The sequence below is a fragment of the Peromyscus leucopus genome, chromosome 23, assembly GCF_004664715.2.
Source record: "Peromyscus leucopus breed LL Stock chromosome 23, UCI_PerLeu_2.1, whole genome shotgun sequence".
Taxonomy (NCBI): Eukaryota; Metazoa; Chordata; class Mammalia; order Rodentia; family Cricetidae; genus Peromyscus; species Peromyscus leucopus.
The window spans coordinates 42,875,391-42,889,143 of NC_051082.1; the positions used below are offsets into that span (position 1 = coordinate 42,875,391).

General features: G+C 37.1%; 1 protein-coding gene across 3 annotated transcripts in view; it reads left to right on the forward strand.

The window, feature by feature from the left end:
- LOC114687275 (cytochrome P450 3A4-like) overlaps positions 1-13,753 on the forward strand; it is a 54,007-nt gene that overhangs the window by 16,268 nt on the left and 23,986 nt on the right. For all 3 annotated transcript variants that reach the window (XM_037198470.1, XM_037198471.1, XM_028861965.2), the window contains exons 5-7: positions 1,287-1,400; positions 1,689-1,777; positions 2,349-2,497. In XM_037198470.1, the coding sequence (XP_037054365.1) occupies positions 1,287-1,400; positions 1,689-1,777; positions 2,349-2,497 (352 nt within the window). The remainder of the gene's footprint in view (positions 1-1,286; positions 1,401-1,688; positions 1,778-2,348; positions 2,498-13,753) is intronic.

Here is a 13,753-nt window from a genome sequence, read left to right on the forward strand (position 1 = left end):
TATGAAGTTTCCCTCTCACTATTGATATGTATTTATAATCATTAAGAACTATTGAAATATTCCAAGTTAGAATCAAATACAGGAGCATATGGTGGAAGAAACTTTCCAAGGAGAAAAGAGAATTATAGTGCTCCTTTGCTTATATTTCAGGATAAACAATGAAGGAGAGATATTTACATGATATTCAATTAATGCTTTGGCTAATAATGCCCATTTCTTGGTATTTATGTTAATTTAATAATTACTGTTTCATGTAACTTCTTTTTAAAATAGCTCAAGCTGAATATGCTTGGAAGTGCAAAACTGGTCTAAGGAAAATTTGTCAATATAACCCTCCTATATGTACCCTATTGTTCTGGTTGCATTTTGGCTACATGAAACAAACATAGGCATAGTTAGGAAGAAAAAACTCAGTTGAGAAATGCCTTCATCAGCTTTCTTGTAAAAAGACTGGGGCATTTTCTTCATTAGTAACTGTGTTCAACTCATTAGAGTTTGGTGCCACCCCTGGGCAGGTAGTCCTGGGTTGTATTTGAAAGGAGGCTGAAAAAAATCATGGTGAGCAAGCCAGAAGGAGCATTCCTCCAAAACTTCTGCTTCAGTTCCTACCTTCAGGTTCCTGCCTTGAGTTACTGCCTTCACTTTTGTCAGAGACAGAATATGGCCTGATAGTTGTAAGATTACTAAATGCTCTCCACAAGGAGTTGCTTTTTTTCATGGTCTTTATCACATCAATCGAAATCTAACTAAGAAATCAGCTTTCTCTGTACTGACATGGAGAATACTTTTAGTCTTCTACCTGTCTTTTCACAGTAAAAGGATTTTTTCCTACAGAGGGATTCACATTGAAATGAAGATTGTAATATAACAACTTTTTCCCACACAGGTGGTATATGTATCCATACTTTAACTTTGAAGCATTTTATATATGTTATTTATCACGTATGTGTGCCTGAATGTATGTATGTGTACTGCATGTGTGCAAGTACTCACAGAGAGTAGAAGAGGGCATCAGACTCGCAGAACTGGAGTTACTGACAGTTGTGAACAACCTAATGTAGCTGCTGAGAATTGAACCAGAGTCCTTGCAAGAGGATCAAGTGGTGTAGACCACAGAGCCATTGCTTCAGCCCTAGTTTGAGGAACTGCTGTTGAGGGACTAGCATGAAACCTGCCACCTAGAAGAGGGTTATTAACTGTTAAAGAATGTTGTCCATTTTATGCAGGTTTTGTAACTGTTAAGATAACCAATCTAATTGAGAGCAAAATTTTTCTTGGTATTGTAGCTTTTTGGTCCATTTGGATTTATGAAAAAAAGTATAACAACTTCTGAGAATGAAGAATGGAAAAGAATCCGATCATTGCTGACACCAGCCTTTAGCAGTGGAAAACTGAAGGAGGTAAGTTTATGAAGAGCTTTTTATTGTAAATGGAGTAGATTTTATCAGAGGAATGGTAGAAATAATATCACACTCTTTAAAGAGATGTTCCTTTGAGCATTACATTGCTAAGAATGGTCTTTGTTTTGTTTCATTGTTGTGTTGGTTCTTTGTTTTGTTTTGTTGTTATTTTGTATTATGTAGTCATTTTAAAAATATGATGATCTTTATATAATTTCAAAAGACCTTTTATTTTAGAAACTCAGATGTTGCCATTTACCATGAGACTGTGTTGTGTTTTGTGCTTAGATGTTCCACATCATCCAAGAATATGGAGACTTGCTGGTGAAAAACATGAGTCGGGAAGTAGAGAAGGGCAAGAGTGTTACCATGAACAAGTGAGTAGTGATACATGCATTGTCATGCCCCATCTGGAAATCTCCCTCTGCCTGATAAGTAGATGAATTATTCTGGATCAGAGTAAGGGAGAGGCATGAATTTACCCTGCTGTGAACCACTCAGTAGGGGACAGCTCCCCCAAAATACCTTGTGAGTAAAAAATTAGGTTACCAGTTATCATCTTGTATATTCTAGAATAGTTTAGAATGAAAGAAGAAAATTTAGAAATGGTGCAGATGAGGGATTAAGAAATGTGTGAGGAAGATATATGTGCTATATAAGAGGTCATTGATTTGACAAGTGTATTATAGCTGTAACTTTCAACTATCTAAATATCAGGTTTTGCTGAGTGTCTTAGAAAAATATAAGCAAGAAACAAATTCCTTCTACCTTTTTCATCCAACAGAAGATGGAGAAGGTTCTGAAAATGGTGTGGGTAGTAAAATCCTATTGACTTCTGAAGATACTACTGTAGTAAACTCAGGCTTTGTTGATTATACTGCAGACAAATGGTCACATAGCTTAGAGGTTGTGTGAGTAACACATTAACTCACCTGCTTCTCTCCTTAGTGTATTTGGGGCCTACAGCATGGATGTGCTCACTGGAACCTTATTTGGAGTGAAGGTGGATTCCCTCAACAACCCCCAGGATCCCTTTGTGAAAAACACAAGAAAGCTTTTTATATTTGACTTTTTCAATCCATTGACTTTCTCTACAGGTATATAGTCTATTTTTCAACTACATTAAGATCTTAAACTTATTATAATTACCATAAAATATAAAGTTTCCTCATAGCATATCCATATACAATTATTATCTCCCCCATCTTGCATTCACTCCTTTATAATCTGATTATTTTACCTCCACTTTGAATTTTCATATCACATGTTGTTACCCATCATTGCCACATACTTTTGTACTTTTTGATAGACAGAAGATGATTGTGTAATTTCTGTCTTTGAGCTATTAAAGTCATGATTTATATTTATACATTTACATATATTGAATCACTCCTTCAGTTCCTGAATCAAAGGTAAATTAATGTTATCTACTTCCAATGTTTCTCTGTTTATTTTATTATGGATAATATATTTATGAGTGGGTGTAGATGTCACTCACTATTATATTGCACAATTTATTCTGTGACATTATATCTATTAGCATTTTTATGAAAGTGAGTGCACATATTGATACATACACATTTAGAGTTGCAAAACCTTGTGGATGGATAGTTTCTGTAAAGTATATAAAGCAATCTCCTACATCCTTGTGACTAGCTTTAGTTTGATATTGGAATAATGATACACGCTTGTTTCTTGTGTTGATATTTGGTGGTTGGTAACAATTCTTGGGTCAGGAAAAACATTATGATTGATAGGCAAATATGCTAGTCTCTGTATTATTTACTTACTCATTTATTAAAAGACAGGTTCCATGTATTCCTAGCTGGTCTAGAACTGTCTATATAGATGAGAATTGTCTGAATCTCACAGTGATCTGCCTGCCTCTGGCTGTTGAGTGCTGAGATTAAAGGATATATCACTATCTTCAGACTTAGTCTGTGTCCTTAGATAAAGGAATATAGAATGTTAATATTAAGACTTCTTATTGAAAGTCACGCATGGATTCCTGACATGTTATTGATTTTCTACTGTCTGACATTGTTTTGACCCTCTGTTCTTAACAGGTTTCTCAGCATCATATTTTTCTTTAGCGCGTTGACTGTGTTTGTTTTTTTCTTAGGTCAAACTGATCTGTACATTATAAAATGTAATCAGACTTTATATTGTAAGAAATTCTTTAGCATGACATAGCAGGGAAAGTTTTTCCTCCTTGTATTATAATAAATAGCCATATTTATTACACACACACACACACACACACACACACACACAACACACATATATATATATATATATATATATATATATATATATATATAATATTCACCAGTTCCTGTTTTCTTATCATGAAAAACATCTTTTTAAGACATCCTGGCATTTTTGTTTTCTATTGAAAATACAGGAGATATGCTCATTAACCTGTTCTTATATGTGACATCATCCTTCCTTTGGTACCTTCCAGTAGGCTTTCTTTATTCTGCGAGTTCACTGCATTACCTTCAATGTGAATTGGGAAGTTTCTTCTCCAGTCTTCATATCTGTGTTATACTCTTTTCCATTTTGCATCATGAGGAACATTTCTTTCTTTCAGTCTGGGAACTTCTGTTCTATGATTTTTTATTTATTTTTTATTTCATTTTACAATATTATTCAGTTCTACATAACAGCCACAGATTCCCTTGTTCTCTCTCTTCCTGCCCCCCTCCCCTTCCCCCCAGCCCACCCCCCATTCCTACCTCCTCCAGATCAAGGTCTCCCCCGAGGACTGAGATCGACCTAATAGACTCAGTCCAGGCAGGTCCAGTCCCCTCCTCCCAGAGTGACCCAAGCGTCCCTGTATAAGTCCCAGGTTTCAAACAGCTAACTCATACAATGAGCCCAGGACCTGGTCCCACTGCCTAGATGCCTCCCAAACAGATCAAGCCAATCAACTGTCTCACCTATTCAGAGGGCCTGATCCAGTTGGGGGCCCCTCAGTCTTTGGTTTCATGTGTTTCCATTCATTTGGCTGTTTGTCCCTGTGCTTTATCCAACCTTGGTTTCAACAATTCTCACTCATATAAACCCTCCTCTTTCTCACTAATTAAACTCCCAGTGCTCCACCTGGGGCCTAGCCGTAGATGTCTGTATCCAGATTCCTCAGTCCTTGGATGGGGTTTCTGGCACAACTATTAGGGTGTTTGGTCATCCCATCACCAGAGTAGGTCAGTCCTGGCTGTCTCTCGACCATTGCCAGCAGTCTTTTGTGGGGTTATCTTTGTGGATTTCTGTGGGCCTCTCTAGCACTTTGTTTCTTCCTTTTCTCATGTGGTCTTCATTTACCATGGTCTCCTATTCCTTATTCTCCCTCTCTGTTCTTGATCCAGCTGGGATCTCCTGCTCTCTTTCCCTCGACCCCCGCCCTTCTTTGCTCCCACTCATGTCCAGGCTGTTCATGTAGATCTCATCCATTTCTCCGTCATTGGGTGATCTCCGTGTCTTTCTTGGGGTCCTGTTTTCCAGGTAGCCTCACTGGTGATGTGAGTAGCAGTCCAGTCATCCTTTTTCCACATCTAGTATCCTCCTATGACTGAGTAAATACCTTATTTGTATTTCTGAGTCTGGGTTACCTCACTCAGGATGATTTTTTCTAGATCCATCCATTTTCCTGCAAACCTCATGATGTCATTGTTTTTCTCTGCTGAGTAGTATTCCATTGTGTATATGTGCCACATTTTATTTATCCATTCTTCAGTTGAAGGGCATCTAGGTTGTTTCCAGGTTTTGGCTATTACAAACAATGCTGATATAAATATAGCTGAGCAAGTGCTCTTGTGGTATGATTGAGCATTCCTTGGGTATATGCCCAAGAGTGGTATAGCTGGATCTTGGAGGAGATTGATTCCCAATTTTCTAAGAAAGTGACATATTGATTTCCAAAGTGGTTGTACAAGCTTGCATTCCCACCAGCAGTGGAGGAGAATTTCCCTAGTTCCACATCCTATCCTTCATAAGGTGTCTTCAGTGTTTTCAGAGTTGTTTTGATTTGCATTTCCCTGATGATTAGGGATGTTGAGCAAATACTTAAATGTCTTTCAGCCATTGGAGTTTCCTCTGTTGAGAATTCTGTTTAGTTCTAAAGCCCATTTCTCAATTGGACTGTTGGTCATTTTGATGTCTAATTTCTTGAGTTCCTTATATATTCTGGATATCAGTCCTCTGTCAGATGTGGGATTGGTAAAATCTTTTCCCATTCTGTAGGCTGTCGCTTTGCCTTGTTGACCATATCCTTTGCTCTACAAAAGCTTCTCAGTTTCAAGAGGTCCCATTGATTGATTGTTTCTCTCAGTGTCCGTGCTACTGGTATTATATTTAGGAAGTGATCTCCTATGCCAATGCATTCAAGACTACATCCTACTTTCTCTTCTAGATGGTTCAGAGTAGCTGGATTTATGTTGAGGTCATTGATCCACTTGGAATTAAGTTTTGTGCACGGTGACAGATATGGATCTATTTGCAGCCTTCTACACGTTGATATCCAGTTATGCCAGCACCATTTGTTGAAGATGCTTTCTGTTTTCCATTGCACACTTTTGGCTTCTCTTTCAAAAATTATATGTTCATAGGTGTGTGGGTTAATATCAGGGTCTTCAATTCGATTCCATTGGTCCACATGTCAGTTTTTATGCCAATACCAAGCTGTTTTTATTACTGTAGCTCTATAGTAGAGCTTGAAGTCAGGGATCTTGATGCCTCCAGAGCTTTTTTTATTGTACAGGATTCTTTTGGCTATCCTGGATTTTTTGTTTTTCCATATGAATTTGAGTATTATTCTTTTCAGGTCTGTGAAGAATTGTGTTGGTATTATGATGGGGATTGCACTGAATCTGTAGATTGCTTTTGGTAAAATTGCCATTTTTACTATGTTGGTCCTGCCTATCCCTGAGCATGGGAGATCTTTCCGTTTTCTGACATCTTCTTCAATTTCTTTTTTCAGGGACTTAAAGTTCTTGTCATATAGGTTCTTCACTTGCTTGGTTAGTGTTACCCCAAGGTATTTTATGTCATTTGTGCCTATTGCAAAGGGTGATGTATCTCTGATTTCCTTCTCAGCTTCTTTGTCCATTGTATATAGGAGGACTACTGATTTTTTTAGTTGATCTTGTATCCTGCTATGTTGCTGAAGGTGTTTATAAGCTGTATCAGTTCCTTGGTATACTATCATGTCATCTGCAAATAGGGAAACTTGACTTCTTCCTTTCTAATTTGTATCCCCTTAATCTCCTTATGTTGTCTTATTGCTCTGGCTAGAACTTCAAGTACTATATTGAATATGTATGGGGAGAGTGGACAGCCTTGCCTCATTCCTAATTTTAGTGGAATTGCTTTGAGATTCTCTCCATTTAATTTGATGTTGGCTGTTGGCTTGCTGTAAATTGCCTTTATTATGTTTAGGTATGTTCCCTGTATTCCTGATCACTCCAAGACTTTTATCATGAAGGGGTGTTGGATTTTGTCAAATGCCTTTTCTGCATCTAGTGAGATGATCATGTGGTTTTTTTCTTTGAGTTTGTTTATATGGTGTATTACATTGATGGACTTTCGTATGTTGAACCACCCTTGCATCCCTGGGATGAAGCCTACTTGGTCATGGTGGATAATTGTTCTGATGTGTTCTTGGAGTCTGTTTGCCAGTATTTTATTGAATATTTTTGCATCAATGTTCATGAGGGAGATCTGTCTGTAGTTCTCTTTCTTTGTTGTATCTTTGTTTGGTTTAGGAATCAGGGTAATTGTAGCCTCATAGAAGGAGTTTGGTAGTGTTCCTTCTGTTTCTATTATGTGGAACAATTTAGAGCGTTTTGGTATTAACTCTTCTTTGAAGATCTGGTAGAATTCTACGCTGAAACCATCTGGTCCTGGGCTTTTTTTGGTTGGGATATTTTAATGACTGTTTCTATTTCCTTAGGGGTTATTGGACTATTTAAATAGTTTGTCTGGTCTTGATTTAACTTCTGTATGTAGTACCTATCCAGAAAATTATCCATTTTTTTTAGATTTTCCAGTTTTGTGGAGTAGAGGTTTTTGAAATATGACCTGATAATTCTCTGGATTTCCATAATGTCTGTTGTTATGTCCCCCTTTTCATTTCTGATTTTGTTGACTTGGATTCTCTCTTTCTGTCTTTTGGTTAGTTTGGTTAAGGACTTTTCTATCTTGTTGATTTTCTCAAAGAACCAACTCTTTGTTTCATTAATTTTTTTATCATTCTCTTAATTTCTAATTTATTAATTTAACCTATCACTTTGATAATTTCCTGGCGTCTATTCTTCCTGGGAGAATTTGCTTCTTCTTGTTCTAGAGCTTTCAGGTGTGGTGTTAAGTCACTAGTGTGGCATTTCTCCAACTCCTTTATGTGGGCATTTAGTGCTATGAATTTCCCTCTTAGCACTGCTTTTACAGTGTCCCATAAGTTTGGGTATGTGGTGTCTTCATTTTCATTGGCCTCTAGGAAGTCTTTAATTTCTTTATTTCTTCCTTAACCCATTGGTGATTCAGTTGAGCATTATTCAGTTTCCATGAGATTGTAGGTTTTCTGTAGTTTTTGTTGTTGTTGAAATCTAACTTTAAACCATGGTGGTCTGATAGAACCCAGGAGTTTATTCCAATTGTTTTGTATGTGTTGAGATTTGCTTTGTGGCCAAGTATGTGGTCGATTTTAGAGAAAGTTCCATGGGGTGCTGAGAAGAAGATATATTCTTTTTCGTTAGGATGGAATGTTCTGTAGATATCTATTAGGTGCAATTGGGTCATGACATCAGTTAAGTCCTTTATTTGTCTGTTAAGTTTCAATTTGGGAGATCTGTCCAGTGGTGAAAGTGGGGTGTTGAGATCTCCCACTATTAATGTGTGGGGTTTTATATGTGGTTTAAGCTTTAGTGATGTTTCTTACTTATATGTGAGTGCCCTTGTGTTTGGGGCATAAATGTTCAGAATTGAAACTTCATCTTGGTGGATCTTTCCTGTGATGAGTATGTAATCTCCTTCTTGATCTCTTTTGATTGATTTTAGTTTGAAGTCTATTTTGTTGGATATCAGGATGGCTACCCCTGCTTGTTTCTTAAGGCCATTTGATTGGAAAGTCTTTTCCCAGCCTTTTATTCCTAGGTAGTGTCTGTCTTTGAATTTGAGATGTGTTTCTTGTATGCAGCAGAAAGATGTGTCCTGCTTTCGTAAGCCTATGTCTTTTTATAGGTGAATTAAATCCGTTGATATTAAGGGATATTAATGACCAGTGATTGTTCATCCCTGTTATTCTTGGTGGTAGTGTGTGTGTACTTCTATTCTTTGGGGTTTACTGCTGTGGCTTTATCTATTGCCTGTGTTTTTGAGTGTGTATCTGACTTCCTTCGTTTGGAATTTTCCTTCTAGTGCTTTCTGTAAGGCTGGGTTTGTGGATAGGTATTGTTTAAATCTGGCTTTGTCTTCAAATGTCTTGTTCCTTCCGTCTATGATGATTGAAAGTTTTGCTGTGTATATTAGTCTGGGCTGACATCCATATTCTCTTAGTGTCTACATTCCATCTGTCCAGGTCCTTCTTGCTTTCAAAGTCTCCATTGAGAAATTGGGTGTTATTCTGATGGGTTTGCCTTTATAGGTAACTTGGCCTTTTTCCTTTGCTGCTCGTAATATTCTTTCTTTATTCTGAACATTTAGTTGTTTAATTATTATGTGTCGAGGGGACTTTTTTTGCGGGGTCTAGTCTGTTTGGTGTTTTATAGGCTTCTTGTATCTTCATTGTCATTTCCTTCTTTAAGTTGGGAAAGTTTTCTTCTATGATTTTGTTGAATATATTTTCTGTGCCTTTGAGTTGGTATTCTTCACCTTCTTCTATCCCTTCTATATTTCGTAGGTTTGGTCTTTTCATGGTGTCCTAAATTTCTTGGACCTTTTGTTTCATGACTTTGTTGGCTTTAGTGTTTTCTTTGACTGATGAAACTATTTCTTCTACTGTATCTTCAATGCCAGAGATCCTCTCTTCCATCTCTTGCATTCTGTTGGTTATACTTGCATCTGAAGTTCCCAATCTTTTACTCAGATATTCTATTTCCAGCATTCCCTCTGTTTGTGTCTTCTTTATTTTTTTGTATTTCCCTTTTCAGGTCTTGGACTGTTTCCTTTAATTGTTTCATTGCTTTTTCATGATTTTCTTTCAGTACTTTATTGTTTTCTTCCAGTACTTTATTGTTTTCTTCCATGGTTTTATTGTTTTCTTCCAGGACTTTATTGTTTTCTTCTAACCTGTTTGCCCTTTCCTCTACTTGTTTACAGCGTTCTTCCCATTTTTTTTGTCTTTTCCTCTACTCAAGCCTCTACCTTCTTCGTGATGTTATTCATAAGGCTGTTTTCCTCTGCTTCTTCCAATTTTCGGTGTTCGGGTCTAGATGTTGGAGGGGGGCTAGGTTCTGGTGATGCTGTATTGCTCTTCATTTTGTTGTATGTACTTCTGCCTTGATGTCTGCCCATCTCCTTGTGGTTCATTCTTGGTCTTATCAGCGCACTTGGTTCAAACAGAGCTGACAGATTCAGGAAGTCTCTCTCTCTCTTGTCCAGATGGGAGCTCTCTTTTGCAAATGGGAACTCTGGGGCATGATGGAAGCTCTTATCTGGATGGGAAGTCGGGGGCAGGTTGGGAGCTCTCTGATCCAGAAGGGAAGTCGGGGGCAGGATGGGAGCTGGGGGCAGGTCTCTAAGTTTCATCTGTTTTGTGATTTTATTGAGACTATTTTCTATGCCTTTGACATGGAATTCTTGTAATTGTTCTATGATGAAAATCATAGACTTTCTCTTATCTCCCTAAAACTTATAGGTTCCATTCAACTGTTTAACCAATTGATGACTAATCATGACTGAATAATGTTATTACTCTGCCTTGTCTTCAAGCCTACAACTACTGTTGTCAATATGATCCATTCTATCTCTGAGGCTTTCCCATGAAATTTGTATTTGACTTAATTGTTGAGGCCCACAGAAGTTTCCTAGTGAGACCTGAGCTTTCTATTCTCAGCAAAGCTTCATAAGTTGATAGACGGAACATGTGTGTGGTTACTAGGTGTTTGCAAGTTTCTGCACTTGGCTGTGAAGTATACTTTGATCTAGCAAGGTGGAGGTTTTTGGCACCACACCTTGGCATTGTTATACAAAGCCCTTCTGAAGAGTCCAAAAGGACCATTGGTTATTAACCCAGGCCCTTCCAAAGTTATCCTTTGTTTCTGTCTTTCTTCTAGTTGGCTAGGCCTCTCTTTCTACCTAATATGTCTTATTCCTTTCTCCTTAAGAGTATCCTGGAAAAGATGGGAATAGGCCCCCACACTTGATGAGACTTTCATTTCTGTCATCGTTTCATTTTGTTTTTCTTCTTTATATCCATCTCTTTATCAAATTCCATCTGAATGTCATTATTCAATTACCTTATTTCTTTCAACATTTGGTGTTTCCTTGGGATTAATTCAGAAGATAGGCATGTGTTCACTGAATTCTTTGAACATAATTTACAATCACTTTGATCACTTTTTTAAATTACAAACTGGTCTATGGCTCAGACTTATTGTTAACTAGTTCCTTTCTCCTAAATCAATCCATTTCTATTCATCTATGTATTACCACATATCTCATGGCTTTACCTATGTTACATTACAAACGCTGCTCTAGTGACCTGCAGCATCTTTGCTGACACAGTCTTTCTTCTCACTGTAACTTCATTTGGATTTCTTACCTGCTTTAACTTGTCTTGCCATTGTCTAAAGCAGTTTATTTATTAACTGATGGTAGCAACATATATTCACAGCATACAGAAAGACCATCCTACAACACTTCTTCTCTTCTGTCTAATCAGAACAGAAGGTTTTTATTTTAACATAGTAAAATTACATATAACAAAACAGCTACCAAGCAAGAATTACAATTACAATATCTAATCTATTTATATTTGGCAATATTAAAGAAAATATTCTATCATCTATCCTATATTTGTGAGTCTAAAGTTTACTTTTTATCATAACCAAGGAAAACTATAATTATAACTATCGATTCTTCAACTCCATTAAGACACCAAATGATATAATATTAGCTAATTAAACAAGAAGTGCATTACAAGCAACTTCAAAATTCTAGAAATGAAAGAGACATCTGGCTGCCTGGACAATCACTCAAAGCTCTTCTGTAAAATTTGTGCCGAGAGAGGCTGGCAGTCTATTTAGAGAAGCAGGAAATTTGAAGGATTGTTTAGCCTATTGGCAAAGTTCACCAGTCACTTATCTCTGTGTCATGCAGAATGTCTGGTAGATTCTCCTGTGAAGCAGGAACCTAAAGGACCATCTCACCTCATTTAAGCAAATTTGGTGGGCACCTTCTAATGAGTCATGCATGTCAAGTTTATATAACATACTGTCAAGCAGTCCAGGCAAGAGCAGTTTCTTGCCTAAATGGGTAGCCTTTTCCACATTGTAGGAAGACTTCATAATGAGTTTCTTCAATGCCCATCATCCTCTTTGAAGTAGTTGTTGCTGCCAGGGGCAGACATGGATCAATGTTCAGAATAATCTACATTCTTAAAACATTTTAAATGTCATATGCTGTAGGTCTTTGAAGTGTGTGAAGATTATCTGTCTAATTGAATTATACCATTGTATGTCTCAAAAGCTTAAGTAACAAGACTATAAGTTTGACTATTATAGATGACCATTAATTTATTTTCTTTACTATACATTACATTTATAAATGAGCTACATAAACATAATACCCTAAACAAGAATAGAAATATGCATACAGTACAACAAAATTAACTTTAAATTTGCATCAATAAAGTAAATTCCATACTGGTGAAAATTATGTATGATTGACCATTTTTTTGGATTAAAGTAGATTTAATAATCTACTCTCTCCCCATCATTTCTATATCATATCTCCCCTATTTTAGAAAGAGGTTGACTATCATTAACCATTTACAATCAACACAATTAAAATAAAAACAAATAAAAATAAAATAAACCAGCCGGGCGTTGGTGGCGCACGCCTTTAATCCCAGCACTCGGGAGGCAGAGCCAGGCGGATCTCTGTGAGTTCAAGGCCAGCCTGGGCTACCAAGTGAGCTCCAGGGAAGGCGCAAAGCTGCACAGAGAAACCCTGTCTCGAAAAACCAAAAAAATAAAAAAAAATTAAAAAAAATTAAAAAAAATAAAATAAAATAAACCATATTTTGGGAATTTGGGCATAGCTTTTCATACTACTTCCTGCTGAATGGAGGCCACTGACAATCTTATGGGAGATCCTGAAAAACTTTAGGATTATGGTTAAATCTTGGCTGTAGTAGATTGCGAGACTACATCATCTCAGGCAGGTGCCTTGAAGCTGCTCTGGATGTTGGATCATCTGGGCCATAGCTCCCATTGGAGACCTCTTATAGGGTCTTCCTTGATGGAACCATATTAACCTGGAAGGAATCCACAGTTTCTCATCTTCTATGGAAACAAAAGCAGAACCTCTTTTCCAAGGTAACATGGTTCTGACTTAAACCTTGGAATCAAAATATTTCTAAAATATATATGCATTGAATTAATCTACCAGCCTTTGCAATCAAATGTCTGATAGCAGTTAAAAAATACCAAAAACAAAACAATAATATACACTATCCAGATTCACTCTATATTTTCCATCTTTATATGGCTTATTTTTTTATTATTTTATTTCTTATTTAAGGACTTTCTCTCCCCATTTTCTTCTTTTCTCTGAAGCCTATGTATGTTTTTAAACACACTGTAACCAGTTTAGAGATTTTGTCCATCTGAATTTGTTTTATTATATATCTTTAATCCCTTTCTGACCAGGAGGGTTTTTAAACTGCTAAGCTAGTACTGAAGCAGCAGCCCTGGCTGCTGGTTCTGTGCTACTCTGCTTTTTGACATGGCACAGTTACCAACCAGTCATCCTTACCTCCCTAATTCTGGGAAGCTGTATTAAGTAGCTGGGAGTAGAAGCCTCTTGGTATCAGGGCCAGTAATGAGACCTGAACTAGGAAGCTGTTCTTGGCTCCATTTTAGAAATTTTTTTTTTTAGCTCTCAGGTTTTATGTGGAAATTCTTTCCCCTTGTTGGGCACCAATTACAGACTGAAGCTTCCCAGTCCTTCACAGTCCTGCCTGGGCAGCAGCTGTTTTTTATAAAATAAGTACTCAGAGGCTTAATATTAATTACAAACTGTTTGGCTGTTTCGTCTATGGCTTAGGTAAAGTGCTAACTAGTTTTTTTTTATCTTTTTTAAAAGATAATTTTAATTCAATTTACATATCAAGTGACCCGTCCAGCAGGCCAGGT